The sequence below is a fragment of the Oryx dammah genome, unplaced genomic scaffold (genome assembly GCF_014754425.2).
Source record: "Oryx dammah isolate SB20612 unplaced genomic scaffold, SCBI_Odam_1.1 HiC_scaffold_13, whole genome shotgun sequence".
Lineage (NCBI taxonomy): Eukaryota > Metazoa > Chordata > Mammalia > Artiodactyla > Bovidae > Oryx > Oryx dammah.
In genome coordinates, this window is record NW_024070197.1 from 18,580,763 (window position 1) to 18,595,274 (window position 14,512).

At 55.7% G+C, this 14,512-nt stretch overlaps 1 protein-coding gene across 2 annotated transcripts; it reads right to left on the reverse strand.

Annotated features, from left to right (window-relative positions):
• Positions 1-1,984: 1,984 nt before the first annotated feature.
• LRFN3 (leucine rich repeat and fibronectin type III domain containing 3) lies at positions 1,985-14,064 on the reverse strand. Of its 2 annotated transcripts, none has more exons than XM_040252939.1 (3): positions 9,726-14,064; positions 6,778-8,214; positions 1,985-3,859 (listed from the first exon to the last, which is right to left on the reverse strand). In XM_040252939.1, exons 2-3 carry the CDS (start codon positions 8,196-8,198, stop codon positions 3,394-3,396), a joined length of 1,887 nt encoding a protein of 628 aa, XP_040108873.1. In that variant the 5' UTR covers positions 8,199-8,214; positions 9,726-14,064; the 3' UTR covers positions 1,985-3,393. The 2 variants fall into 2 exon arrangements, with proteins under 2 accessions (XP_040108873.1, XP_040108872.1); XM_040252938.1 differs by having other exon boundaries at positions 6,778-8,217.
• Positions 14,065-14,512: the final 448 nt, after the last annotated feature.

The following is a 14,512-nucleotide window of genomic DNA, read 5'->3' on the forward strand; positions in this document are numbered from 1 at the left end:
TTCTGCCTGTGCGGGTGTGCATCTGTCTCTGGGACTGAATTTCCTGGGTCCACATCCCCCTGCCCCATAAGCCACAGCCTCAGTCTTAGCACTTGAACCTGGAAGAGGTCCTTAATTCCTGTAGAGAAGTCACCTTCCTCATCTAAGGGATGGATCCCAGGTATCAGAGACCGAGGCCCCACAACTCTTCTCCCGCAGCCACTGCAATCTTGCCTGAGAACGGGGCAGCTGGACAGTGGTCCCACTGTCCCCTTCTGTGTAGGGGATGGAGGCCTTGGGTGAGGTATTTCAGATCTCTCAGTCCACTCACTTCAGCTCCCAACCTCGTCTGGCCACTTTTTCTGCCTGCACCATCACGGTAGCCTCCTCCTTGGTCTCCCTGAGTCACCTTTGTTGTGAATGTGCAAACAGAACCCCCACTGGAGCTTCCTAGACATCAGGGAGGACCCTTCTCACGGCTCAAAACCCTCCACTGACTTCTCATGCCATAGAATAAAATCCAGGATGCTCCCAGTTGCCCACAGGGTCCCTCATCATCTGCCCCCTTTCAGCTGCCCAGCCTAAACACAGGATCACTTTCTTTTTCCTCCCCTCCAACCCACGCCAGCCCTGCAGCCTCCTGCAGTGCTGTTTCATCTGTACGGAATATCCTTTCCACCCACTGGGTAGTTAGCTTGAGCATCTCAGCAGGTGTTACTTCCTCCAGGAAGCCTCCCTAAACTCTCTTCCTGGGTCAAGTCTCCTGGTTATAGGGTCTCATAGTTCCAAGGGTCTCTCCTGTGTGACCCACCTTGTCACCATACACGCTCTCCACTTGCTTATTTGACGCTTGTTTCCCTCACCAAATGGTGAGATATAGGAGGGCAGGACGGGCCTATACTTGTTCAGTATCGAATCCCTTTTTGTTGCTGTTGTTTAGTTGCTAAGTCATGCCTTACTCTCTGTGACCCCCATGGACTGTAGCCCCACCAGGCTCCTCTGTCCATGGGGTTCTCCAGGCAAGACTATTGGAGTGGGTTGCCATTTCCTCCTCTAGAGGATCTTCTGGACCTAAGTATTGAACCTGTGTCTCCTGCATTGTCAGCGGGATTCTTTACCGCTGAGCCAGCGGGGAAGCCCTAGTACTTTGCATTCAGGGGGCACGCATTAATTGTTCAAATTTTAAAAGGAAGGTAGCAGGATGGCACGCTCTGGCTCCCCCTTATGGCAGCAAGTGGTATTTTGTAGCAGGCACTCGCTATCCATCCATCCTCCCACTCTCTAGGTCCCTTTCCCCAAACACCTCCCTCTCCCTGATGGCTTCACCTGACCTCAGCCACTGAGGGTAAGAGGCAACAAGAGGAAGGGCCTCGTGATGGTGCTGGAGCACTTGGGGGATCAGGTCAGGTCCCTGGGACTCAGGCTGTTCCCTTGGTCAATGGAGGACCATTTCCAAGGCCTACACCCCACCAAGAAAGGTGTGCCAGGATCTAGGAGGTTATTCCACGAGGACAAGTCATGTGCACCAGATCATGAGCATGCCAATCCAGGCTTGGGCTGTCTTCATCAAACCCCTCACACAGCAGGGAAGAAAGACCGGAGCCGAGTTCCCTCCATATCTTGCCTCAGGAGGTGGTACCAGCGATGGTCTGAGGTCAGGGAGCGCTGGTCCTCCTACTGCTGATTCATTCCTGGGCTTTCAGTGACACTTCCAAGACCCAGGGTTGGTCTTGCAAACCTCCACGCCTGGTATCCAAGGGGAGGCCTAGGGTAGATCTAGACTGAATGAGGACAAACCCTGGAGAGACGTAGGGGCAGAAAGGCCCCGATCAACCTGAACTAGGCTCAAGGCCCACAGGATCACAGGGTCTACACTCCCTGTCTATAGTTTCTTACCTCCTACTGTCAAGTCAGCTGGCTTTGGCAGCTGCCCAGCCAGTCCCCTAACACAGCTCTCGCTGAGGTCACCACAGCCCTGAGATCATTAAACACAAGAGTCCTTGGCTCTGATTTGGCTGGTTTGCTTCACTCTGTCCCTCCACCTACTGCTGTTCAGGCTTTGTTCTTCAGTCCAGGTATTTATTTTCCTATCCCTTAAATATGGAGAGTCTGATGACCCATTCCCACTGACAGAGCCCCATTTCTGTTCTTACCTGTGGTCTTAGACTAGGGGTCTAGTGGCCTCACGGCTGCCACCCCTTGATGGCATGCCCACCTTCTGGGTCCCCCACCCCCATATTCAACAAGTCCCAGTGGCATCAGTGGGACAGTGGCGAGCACGGCTGCCGTCCATGTCCACCAAGTCCCACACTGGCCTCAGTATCTTCCTCCAACCTGCCCCTCCTCCCTGGCTCTGTATCAGGGCAGATTCACTGTCTCTCTCCCGGTCAGAGCCCTGGGCCTTCTCCTGGACACTTCCGTCCCCCACAGCCCTTCAGCTCCATAAGCGATCTACTCAGCTTCCTGTTGTTCTCACCCACCCTCTGCTGCTTTCGCCCAGGCCTGCCCCTGGTCCGGCTTTGTCCTCACCCCGCCAGGCTCCTGCCCTGGTTTTCCCCAGGCTCCCAGCCTGTCTTCATTTCGGATCCACCGTCCTGACAGCTAGAAGGATCTTCCTAAAACCCAAACCTGACCCTCTCCCTCCCTTGCACAGACTCCTCCATGACTCCCCAATACTATCGGGCCAGAGTCTGAGCTCCTCCACCTGGGGGTCCTGAACCCTGCCCACGCCTCCTGCCTCACTTCTGCTGCAGTGCCCCCAGTGCCCTGCATGTCCTAAGCCCTTGCTTGTCTTGGCCCTCTGCCCAGAAGACCGTTCCTTCTGCTCTTTGCCCAATTATCTCCTTCAGATGTCATTCTCAGCTCATGTCTCCTTCATGAGGCCCTCCCTGACCACACCCTAGGCTGAGTCAGACACCTTTTGTGGGGCTCCTGCCATCTCCTAGGCTTCCCTCCTCACCAAGTCTCTCCTCGCTCTGAGCTGTCACTGTCTGAGGGGCAGGGCTGGGGGCTGCCTGGGTCACCAAGGCGTCACCCAGCACAGGGCAGGCCCAGAGAGGACGCTCAGGGAATGTCTGCAAGGTGAAGGGATGACCTGTCCTCAGGCTCATCCAGAGACCTCAGACAGAAACGGACAGGGAGAGGGCGGTTCTCTCCTCAATGGAAGCATCCCCCCTCGCCCCCGGACCTCTGAACGAACCCCCACCCTCAACAGACAGAGACAAGGGCAAGTGCCCAGGCCCAAGCTTAGAAAAATAGGACTTTCTTGTTGTGCCCGGTGCCCCTGACACCCTCCCCATCAGAGTTTTAAAAACCGTGAGCAATTTGGTGAGTCCGAGGCCAGGTCCCACGGGGTGTCTGGGTCCTGCCACCCCGGCAGGGGGGCCCTTCTGGGCCATAGAGGTGGGCGCGAAGCTAGGGTCCCGTGGGTTCGTGGCTGGGCCCCCACGGCTCACAGTCCAGCTGGACCACGGTGTGGGCCCTGGGTGCGGTGGGCTCAGGGGCCGGCGGGGCCGGCGTGGGGCCCAGGGCGCCGTTGGTTTGGGAGCATACGCTGCTGACAGGCGCGGAAGCCTTGGTCTTGCCGGGGGGTTGGCCGCCGTGCACCTTGTAACGCATGAGCAGCACGAAGATGAAGACCAGGACGGAGGCCACGATGACACCCCCCAGCGCGATGATCATGGTGCCGCCCAGGAAGGGCGCATGCGGGGCCCCGCAGGGCCGCAGCGCCGGCTCGGTGGAGAAGCGGTTGCAGCCCACCGGCCGTGTGGCGGTCAGCCCCGTGGCGCCGTCCTCGTACACGGCGAGCACGCACAGATCGTAGGTGCGGCCTGACGCCAGGTCCGTCAACAGGAAGGAGCTGCTTTCGGCCGGGATCATTCTGGAGGGACAGGCAGGTGGGGGTCAGGTCAATGGCTGCCCAGCACCCACCCTGCACCAACTCTCCAGTCTGGAAGATCCCCTCCACCCCCTATCCGAGGCCACTGCCTCATTTCATCCTAGGCCCTGAGGTCCCTGTAACCACTGCCTGAATTCCCTTTGGTTTGATACCCTTCAGCCACCTGACATCTTTCCATTCTGTTAGCCAGTTTTACCCCAGTCCACCTTCTCATTTTCCTGCTGCTCAAATGTCCTTTTGATCTCCCTCTGGCCTCAGTGCCTACATTCTCACCAGTGCCCGCTTCCCCTCCACTCTGCTGCCCAGTTTGCCGTGAGCCCCACTGCCTCCCAAGTGTGGTTTCATTTTATATCCGGTTGCCTGGTTCCCCTCCTGCACTGCCACCCTTCCAGCATTTTCTCCAAGCCTGCAGCCCAAGTTTCCTCTAGCCTTACTGCCCAATTTTGTTCCACTCCCCTGCCTAACTTCACTCTGGTCACCCACCCCACCCCACCACCAGCTCATTTCCTGAATCCCCCAAGTCTATCACCCCATTTCCTGCCAGCCCACCACTGACTTCCCTCCAGCCAGACATCTCTTCAACTCTGTGCCCAGTTTTGTTCTTTTTTTAAAAAATTTTTTGATGTGGATCATTTTACAAGTCTTTACTGAATTCGTAACAATACTGTTTCTTTGTTTTGTTTTTTTTGGCCCGGAGGCATGTGGGATCTCAGCTTGCAGACCAGGAATCTAACTTGCACCCCTTGCTTGGGAAGGTGAAGTCTTAACCACTGGATTGCCAGGGAAGAGGCTGCCTGGTATTCCTCTAACCTGATGCCCATTTCCTACTACTATCCCCCTGCCCCATCCAATTTCCCTCTAATCGCACCTCCACATCTCCCTCTAGGCCTTCACCTCATTTCTCTCTGTCCCTCTGACTTTCCTCCATCCGGGGCTTGGTTGCACTTTCCCAGCTGCCTGACTTTCCTCCAGTGGAAAGCTAGAATTCTCTCTAATCTAACTGCCTGAATCCCCCATTGTGCTGATGCCTGATTTCCTTCTAACCTGCCAATGAAGGTCCCCTGAGCCTCGCTGCCGTATTATTATTGCTGTAGCCGTAGCCTGCTTGCCAGAGAGCCCTGTCATCTGACTCCGTTTTCATTAAACTGATGCGCCTCAGTCATCGCTGCTGAGTTCTTTTCCTCCCTGTTGCCTTATTTCGTTCCAGTTCTGTCTCCTGATTCTCTTTTATCTCTCTGGCCTGGTTTCAATTTATCCTTATCTTTTCCATTTCCTTTTATCTTTAGTACCCAATTTCACTATATTTCCTTTTGTAGCAGGGCGCACTGTTGGAGATTTAACTTGTTTTATAACCCCTGTTTTATTCTTCAGTGGCTTTAATGAGGGAACTCTGTGATTGTCTCTAGGAGGGTGATGATCTAGGAAAGCATTTGTCCCATCTTCCCCAACCCGCCCAGCAAGGTGGATGGGACTTGCGTGATTTTCAGGTGTGAGCCCTCTGTGGAATCAACTGAGGATGGCTGTCTTCGAAATGGAATGGAGAAAAGCTTGGTGGATTTCCAGGACTGACTGAGAAAGAAATCAAGTGATTACCTTTGGAGGTTTTGGCTTGTGGGGAGGCAAAGGGAACCCAGATACTGGGTTTACAAGGCATGGACCCCAGACCTTGGGAGGCCCACTCCTCCGCAGCCGGGTTTCAGGGGCGGTACCCCTGGGCCAGCCTGACAGTGAGGATAGGGAGCCATCCCCAGCCATCCATGCAAAGCTGGAGTTGGGTGAGATGTGTCAGCTGCACCTGGGTTACAGCCACCATCAGTGACTACATGTGGCCACAGTGGATGTCCCGACCTTGCCTGGATGACTGTCATGGTAACCCACTCTTGGAGTGTGTAAACCCAGGTTTTGTTTGCAGCAAGAGAAGGGAGAAGGGAGTAGGGAGTCCCTAGCAATGGCAGACTGAACAGCCCTGTTCACCTAGCAGTGGTGGAGCTTGAGCTAGCTTGAATATGATTCGGAATGTCACCATGTTAGAACTCCAACCACGTGGAGCAGGTCACACTGTCCAAACCCAAAGCCTAATCTCTATATGACCTCCTCCCCCATTTTCCTTTTAACCTCTGGTCTGAGTTCCTTGGCAGGCTTTCCAGGTGGTTCAGTGGGTAAAGAATCCACCTGCAATGCAGGAAATGCAGGTTCAATCCCTGGGTTGAGAAGATCCCTTGGAGGAAGGCATGGAAATCTATTCCAGTATTCTTTCCTGGAAAATCCCATGGGCAGAGGAGCCTGGCGGGCTACAGTCCATAGGGTTGCAACGAGTCAGACACGACTGAAGTGACTGAGCATGCACTGAGTTCCTTGGCAGCTGGGCTGCCTCACTCCATTTCCCCCATGATCCCTGGACCCTCCTGCTTGGTCTCTTTTTCTTCCTGCAGCCTAACTTGAATCTAGCTGTCATCTGGAAATACTTAGTTCTCTTTACTACTTAAATCTGCTCGTATCCCTTCAACCTTGCCTCCCCAGCTGCCCAGTTAAACTTCTATTTTTTTTTTTCCTGTCCACACCTTGCAGCATACAGAATCTATCTTAGTTCCCCAACCAGGGATCGAACCCATGCTCCATGTAGTGAAACCACAGCACCCTAACCACTGGGCCACCAGGGAAGTCCTGATTGTTTTATTCTCGCTGCCGGATTTCTTTTTCCTGTCTGTTACTGTTTACTTTTGCTGCCTTCTTTCTTTTTACCACTGCTGCCACATTCCTTTTGCCTTCTTTGCCTGATTTCCTCTGTAACCCTGCAGCTTCACTTCCAGTGCTGCAGCCTGGGATACCAGTCGGTGTTCCTCCAGCCCTCCTTCCACCTCACTCCCCCACCCGAACTGCCCGCCGCCTGGACCCTGCACCTGTACACGAGGATGTCGTCGGCTGAGCTGTTGTACTGGATCTGGTACATGCGGATGCCCGGGATAGGCCGCTGATCTGGCCACTGGACGAGAGCCGCTGTGGCGCCATGCTCCGTCACCTGGACACCACGGTCAGTAGGGGCCCCGGCCTCCACCGCCTTGGCAGAGGCAGAGGCAGAAGCGGCAGAGGGCGGGGTGAGTGCATCAGGCTCCCCGGCCCGCGGGGGGTCACAGCTGGTGCTGTTGGCTAGCTGAGGGGGCGGTGGGGGACCCACGGTCAGCTCAACAGCAGCCGTGGCCTCGCCAGCTGCGTTGGCTGCGATGCACGTGAAGATGCCGCCATCTCCCGGTTCAGTGACCAGCAGCTCCAGTGTCCCGTTGGGGAAGGCGCGTGCTCGGCTGGAGTTGCCCAGCAGCCGGCCCTGGGGTGACACCCACCGCACGCGGGGCTCAGGGTCCCCCACTGCCCGGCAGCGCAGGGCGGCCGGCCGACCAGCAGGCACGGCCAGGGGCGGTGAGCGATGGGTCACCACGGGGGGCTCGCACACAAACTCCTCCTCGCCCACTGCCCAGAAGTAGCGGCCGCCCAGGGCCGGCGGGGAGGCGCAGGCCTCCAGGTCGTCCTCCCGCGCCAGCCGCCGCAGCCACACCAGCTCGCAATTGCAGTGCAGGGGGTTGCCGCCGAAGGCCAGCACCAAGGCGGAAGCGGGCGAGCCGCGGGGCCGGGCCAGCAGCGGCAGGCGGGAGAAGAGCGGGTCCGGCGGGATGGTGGTCAGGCGGTTGGAGGTCATGTCCAGCCGCGCCAGCTTGTGCAGGCGGGAAAAGGCGCCGGCGGGCACGGAAGCCAGCAGGTTGTGGTCGAGGCCCAGCGTGTTGACGTTGCCTAGGCGACCCAGCGCCTCCCAGGGCAGCTGTTCCAGGTTGTTGTAGGAGAGGTCGAGGTCCTCCAGCGTCTCGGCGCAGTCGTCCAGGGCCCCGGCCGCCAGGGCCGCCAGCTGGTTGTTGCTCAGGATAAGGTGGCGCAGGTTGACCAGGCCGCGCAGCTGCCCCTCGCCCAGCGAGGTCAGGCGGTTGCCATCCAGGTGCAGCGCGCGCAGGGCGCGCAGGTCTGCAAAGGCGCCGGCGGCCACGTGGCGGATGGTATTGCGGGACAAGCTTAGGTGCAGCAGGCCGGTCATGTTGGCCAGGTCCCGGCGCCGCACAGTCGCGATGAAGTTGTCCGCCAGGCGCAGCTCGGCCGCCCGACGGTCCAGCGAGGGTGGCACGAAAAGGAGGCCTGCCCCGGGGCACAGCACGCTTAGGGGCAGGGACTGTGTCTGGCAGCGGCAGCGCCGGGGACACGGGCTGGGTGAGGCTGGCTGGGGTGGAGATGAGGCGCGGGCCAGCGGCAGCAGGCAGAGGAGCAGCGGGAGGACGGCCATCGCGGGCAGGGGCGGCCTGCTGGGAAGGGGAGGGGGCGTTAGGGCAGGCTGAGGCCAGAAGAGGGGTGCTCGAGGGGGTCGGGGTGGTCTGGGACCAGAAGAGAGGGCCACAGTGGCCTGAGAGCAGAGAACTTGATCGACGATGGTCAGAGAGGAGTGGTCAGACAGACCAGAAGCCAGAGAAGATGGTTAAAGACTCAGAGAGGTGTGTCACGAGGGAAGAGAGGGAAAAGAACAAAGAAAGTCAGAGGGAAGAGAGGTGATTAGAAATGAGACAGGCAGAGAACAGGAGCAGTGATCAGGGTGGGGAGAAGGTAAGCCAGAGAGCTTTAGATGTGGTCAAAGAGAGATACTCAGAGATGGCCAAAGAGAGAAGAGGTGGTCAGGGCGGTGGGAATGATTAGGAGTAGCCAGACAGGAGCAGACGAGAGAGGTTGTTAGAGATGGTCATGAAGATGAGGAGTGGCCAAAGAGAGGGGAAGTGGCAGGGGTGGCCAGATCCAGGAGAGATGGTCAAAGATGGTCTGAAATGGTCAAAAGACAGAGAGGCAGTCAGAGAGAGGAGGAGGGGACAGACATGTCAGAGACAGCTGGGGACGGGACAGCTGGTGAGATTGATGGGTGTGGGAAGAGGGCACCAGAGAGAGGAAAGGCAGTCAGAGATGTTAGAAATTATCAGAGAGCATCAGTGAGCAAGAGAGACTGAGAGAAGAGAGGTGGTCAGTGACGGCCAGGATGGTCGGAGACTGGCAGTTGGAGTCAGGAGTGTGTAGAGGACAAGAGAGACAGTGAAAGATGGTTAGACAGAGGAAAAGGTGGATAGAGGAAGTCAGAGAGGAGAGACAGAAAACAGAGAGAGATGGTGAAGATGGTCAGGGACAGTCACGGGTCAAGGCTTAGAGTCAGGGGTAGACACGGGTAAGAGCTGCTGAAAGATGATTAGAGAGAGGTACTACAGGCAGATGTCAAGGGTGGTCATTGAGTGAAACAGTAGACAGAGGTGGCTGGAGAGAGATGCTGTGGACAGGGGTGTTAAAGGCGATGATCAAAGACAGCAGTGGCAGACAGAGATGGTCACTTGAGAGGAGTGGGGGCCAGAGGTAGCCAGGGAGAAAAGCCAGTGGACATAAGTATCAAAGATGATCAGAGAGACAAGAGGTGAATAGAGATGGTCAGTGAGAGGAAGAGATGGAGAAAGGAGACTGGAGAGCGGAGTGGTGGACACGAGAGCAGCTGGAGATGATCAAATAAGACAGATGGTAGGAAGAAGCTGGAGAGCCTGAGCGGGGTGGGGGGAGGGGGGCAGTCACAGACCTGGAGATGCCATCAGCTGGGGATGAGGAGGTCAGAGAGGGGCAGGGCTGGCCAAATGTCCACAGTGTTTGAGGTAGACTCTTGTGAAGGGACATCTGTTCCCTGGGGAAATTCCAAGGGTGCCCAGGGGGACATGGTCCTCCTTACCTCCACCCCCAGCGATGAAGTTCCTCCCAAGTCCCTCCCCACCACAGGGTCTCCCAGTAGCCTTACCTGAGCTGGAAGCTGCCCCAGGGAGCAAGAATCCTCAAGCTCCGAGGGGTCAGGGGTTAGGGCTCTGGAGGGGGTGCCTGGTCATGCCTTCCCTGCTCCCAAAGCCTCTGTCTGTTATGTCTCTGCTCAGATTTATGGCCAAAGAGTCTCTAGACCTTGATACTTAGGGTCTTAAATATCCAAATATTGGGCCTCTTAAGGGTCCAATTTTAGGGACCCAGGCCCCAATTTGGGTTGCCCGGAGTCACCATCTCCCAGCTCCAGTCTTGGGATGCTAAACAGACAGCTGGAGAATCTAAGATCTGACTCCCAAGCCCAATCTTGGGATTTGATGCTAGGGTTCTGGGTTTAGATATTGGGGCGCTGAGTCAAGATTCACCCCAAATTTCAGCATTCAGCTTAGCAGCAAGGATTTCAGGCCCAAACTCAGGTTTGGGCCCTTTGCAATGCCAGGGTTCAGATCTTGGACTCTGAGGCCTAAATTTCAGGGTTCCAGTCTCAAATAGTAGGCTCCAGGGTGTAGAAATGAGAATCCAGTTCCAGATTTGAAGGTCCCAGGCATAGAACTCAAAGCTCAGCTCCAAATTTGGAGATTCAGATGCCAAATCTCGAGGTTCAGGCTCCAAATATTGGGGTACACATCCCAATTCTTGGGGTTCCAGCTCCAAATCTTGGGGTCCCAGGGACTGATGTTGCGATTTCAGCCCCAAATACTGCTGTTCAGGCTCCAGGTCTTAGGGTCCCAGCCCCAAATCAGGCTCCAAGGCTCAGGTTTCCAGACCTCTGGATCCAATCTCGGGGTGCAGGCTCCCCAATTTCGGGGTGCGGGTCCTGGTTGTGGGGCAGCGGCGTCTCCAGTCGCTTCTCGGGATGCAGCGGGGGCTGGTCCAGAGGGAGGGGGGCGGCTGCGGTAGGGGGGAGCGGCCAGGCAGCCCCGGGGGCCGGGGTGGGGCGAGGCCTGGGCGCGGACAGACGGACAGACAGGGACACGCGGGGCGGGGGCACCGCAGCAAAGGCCGGGACGCAGGGGGGAGGGGCCGCGCTCAGAGACCCCTCCCCCGCCGGGGCCGGGGCGGGGGCCGGGCGGGGGCCGGGCAGGCGGGCCGGGTCCGGGCGCTCCCGCGGCCTTCTCGCCGGGAACCCAGGGCCGTGCGCGCGCCCGCGCTTAAAGGCGCAGGCCCCGCGCGCGCCCGCGCTTAAAGGTGTAGGCAGGTCCCCTCTCTCAAAGGCGCGCCCCTAGCCCCACCTTTCATGGAGTCGTCCTGGCTTTCCTTGGGAGAGAGAATCCTTGGATAGAGTCAGGAAGACGGAGAGGGACACAGAGACTGAAACCGAGAGACATACAGAGATAGAGAAAGACAGAGCAGAAAGATAGGCAGGCTTAGATTGAGGGACAGAGAGGAGCAGAATCAGAGAGGCAGAGACAGAGAGATAGAAAAAGACACACATATTCAAGGAGAGATGGAGATACAGAGAAGAGACAGTGAGTGACCCTGAAAGAGAAAAAAGAGACGAGAGACAGTACAAGTTAGAGATAGGCAAAGAGACATAGAGATAGTCAAAGAGATAGAGACTGAAGGAGAGAGAGAGAGACAGCGACAGACTGAGCTGGGCAGCTCAGCTGTGAGGGTGTGTGTGTGTGTGTCTAGCTCTCACTCGCAGCCTTGAATGTGATTCTCTATCCCAGAGCCCTTTGCCCCCCAAGCCTGTCCCCTTCTGCCTTCCTCTCTCAGCATCACCTCTCTGGGATGTCCTTTAGGTGGAATTTTCTTGCTTGGGCCCTGCCTGTATCAAGCCTGATCTTTCAGGCCAGTGTGGAGACTCTGCTCTGTCCCAAGGCTCTTTGCATTGGCTGCAAGGGGAAAACTTGGCTCTGGGAATACAGCTAGATGTCAAGTCACACTGGCCAGATATCCCATGGAGGAAGGAGAAGATAGGAATTGGAACAGAGGCAGAGGGCCGGCCGGGTTGACCCAGAAAAGTCTATCCACTGCCTCCCCTCTCCTCAACTCAGGTCCACTGCCCCGCAGAATATCCTACTAGAATCGTACTAACACATGACTCACCAGGAGTGGTGTCTGCCTGTGCTGATGCTCGCAGAGGATAGTGGAGGAGAGGATGAGGGTGGGGGGATCCCACGTGTTTCCTGGCAGATGGTGTTGCGGGAAGAGGAATGTGGGCCGTGGTCTACAAGCCTGGCCTCGGAACTTGGTTATAGCAACCTGGGGACCTAATCTTTTGGGAGCCCTGGTCCAAGGAGGACACACCCTTGGCTCATGGTCATCGCCCTACCCTGGGGGAACCTGATCACAAACCCTCCCCCCCACCCCAGAATCCCCCAGCTGAGTGGAGGAGTAAAGTAACCCTGTTGGGGGCGGGTGCATGAGTGCACATCCACCCTGGCATCACTAGCTCTGCTGAAGGTTTCAGAACAGACTTTTGGCTCTTTCCACTTGTGTGTATTGAAAAATTGCAGCTAAAATTAACTCAGCTCTAGGGCCCGCCTTTCCTGATCATTAGCAAAGTTCATCAGTGTTCCTGGCCCAGTACAGCTGATACTGGTTTCTCAGACACTCAGGAAAAGGATGAGAAGTTTCAGAGATGCTACAGCAGTGGCGGAGGTGGGGGAGACAGAGGAAAATACCTGGAGAGTGAAACTGATCTTTCCGACCCAGGGATCAAACCAAAGTCCCTTCCATTGCAGGCGGATTCTTTACCAACGGAGCCACCAGGGAAGCCTGAAGATAGCTGGAGACAATCCCAAACAGACTGGGATTAGAATTCAGTGGAACTGGCTGATTTTGGGTGTGGCCCCGGGAAATGCGCGAGTGGGGAGGGAAAGAGTGAGGCAGAGGAGGGACCAAGTTAATAGAAGGTGCAGACAAGGAGTAGGTTACCCTTTTGGGCAACTGGGGCTTGATTCTACTGGGGAACATTAAGGAAACTTTTAGAACACATCAGAAGTGTTGTTCCTTCCCTTCCTTCCCTGATGCAGAGTTCAGAGAGCCTGGGGCATTTATCCACAGTCTTGCCTTCTTTGATGATGACTGTTCCTTGGTGAGAGGGGGTGGTATTGAAAGCCATCTGAGATCAGAGGGGGCTGCCTTGCATGATCTAGATCCGAGAGCCTCACATTTCAGCCTTATCGGAATCACCTAGAGGATGTGTTATCCAGAGATCTTCAGGTCCCAGTTCCAGAGTTTCTGATTTGCATTTTTACCTTCCAGGCTGGTGGTAATGCTGCAGGCCCAGGGACCACACTCAGAGAAGCACTGGGCTAAACCAGCAACAATGTGTGTGGTCCTGGCCACCACACTGTGCCAAAACCTGGTGGATTGAGGGGACATAGCAGTGCCATATGTTGGGGGACACAGTGCCAAAGAAGCTAACATGTTTAGAGGCATAAAGAGAGACTTGGCAGCAGAGAAAGACAGAGGCAAAGATGCTAGTTCAACATTTACTTTGGATTTCTGGGCATGGTTGTGCTCTTGATGACACTGCAGTAAAAGTGTTACCAAGATAGTGTCAGGTCCTGCTTCACTGAGCTCACATTCTAATGGAGAAAGACAGCCTGGGGTGGTCGGGGCTGGCATGGGGAAGCTTGGGCTAGAAAGACTGGGACTAGACAGAGCGGTCAGAGTATGACAGAAGCACAGGGCAAAATAATAAGGGCTTTGATGACAAAGCACAGGGCCGGGTGGAGGAACCGGAAGGTAGTCTGATGGAGGAAATAGAGGGTGTGCATCTCAGAGGCACAGTCCAGCCTTTTCCTCCACCTTCCCACCCTCCAGGAGTAAGGAGGACTTCCTGGAGGAAGAGACCTTTATACTGCGATCGAAGGATAAGTAACAAATGAAGCAGGTGGCCAAAGGGACCCCTATGCTGTTTGTATGCCCTTATGCCATAGCATGTGCAGGCTGGGGGGAGTTAGTTTCTGAATAGTTCCGTGCGTGTGTCTGCATGTGCTGTAATCCCTCATTAGCTCCTGGAAGGAGATCCTGGTGGGATGGTTGTTTGGGGGACTGCGCTTAATTGCTGCATTTACTTAATTGCAACATCTGGAGAAGGGGACCGAAGCATCGGAAACAGCCACAGCAGGAAGAATGAGGTTAAACTGCCTGAGAGCTGAGGGAGCCTTGGGAGGAAGGGAACTGCTCATATCCACACACACAGTCTATCCAAAAATACACATCCATACTCTCGATGCACATCACATCCTCAGAGGCTCACCAGAACACACACGGATACAGAAGGCACACGGAGCACACATCACGTCCAAATAAAGAGACTCATACAAGTTGGGCTTCCCCAGTGGCTCAGCTGGTAAAAAAAAAAAAAAAAAAAATCCCACCTGCCAATGCAGGAGACACAAGAGCCACTGGGTTGGGAAGATCCCCTGGAGAAGGAAATGGCAACCTGCTCCAGTATTCTTGCCTGGAAAATTCCATGGACAGAGGAGCCTGGTGGGCTACAATCCTTGGAGTCACAAAGAGTCGGACATGAATGGGGATGCACACATGCAGTGGGGTTGGGGGGCACACAAATACATACTTAGACACACTTCCAAAACACACAGACTCACATTCAGACATGGAAGTCACATGTGCAAAAACACACTTGCCACACAGATTCTCTCTTGTACACGTGTGTGAGCCACATTCCCACACATAGACACAAGGAATATTCTGAGAGTCACATCAGACATCTACACAGGATGGACACAACACGCGCACATACATGTACATTCAAATCAACAGATTCAGTCTATCTGCCAAAAAAGGGTGGCT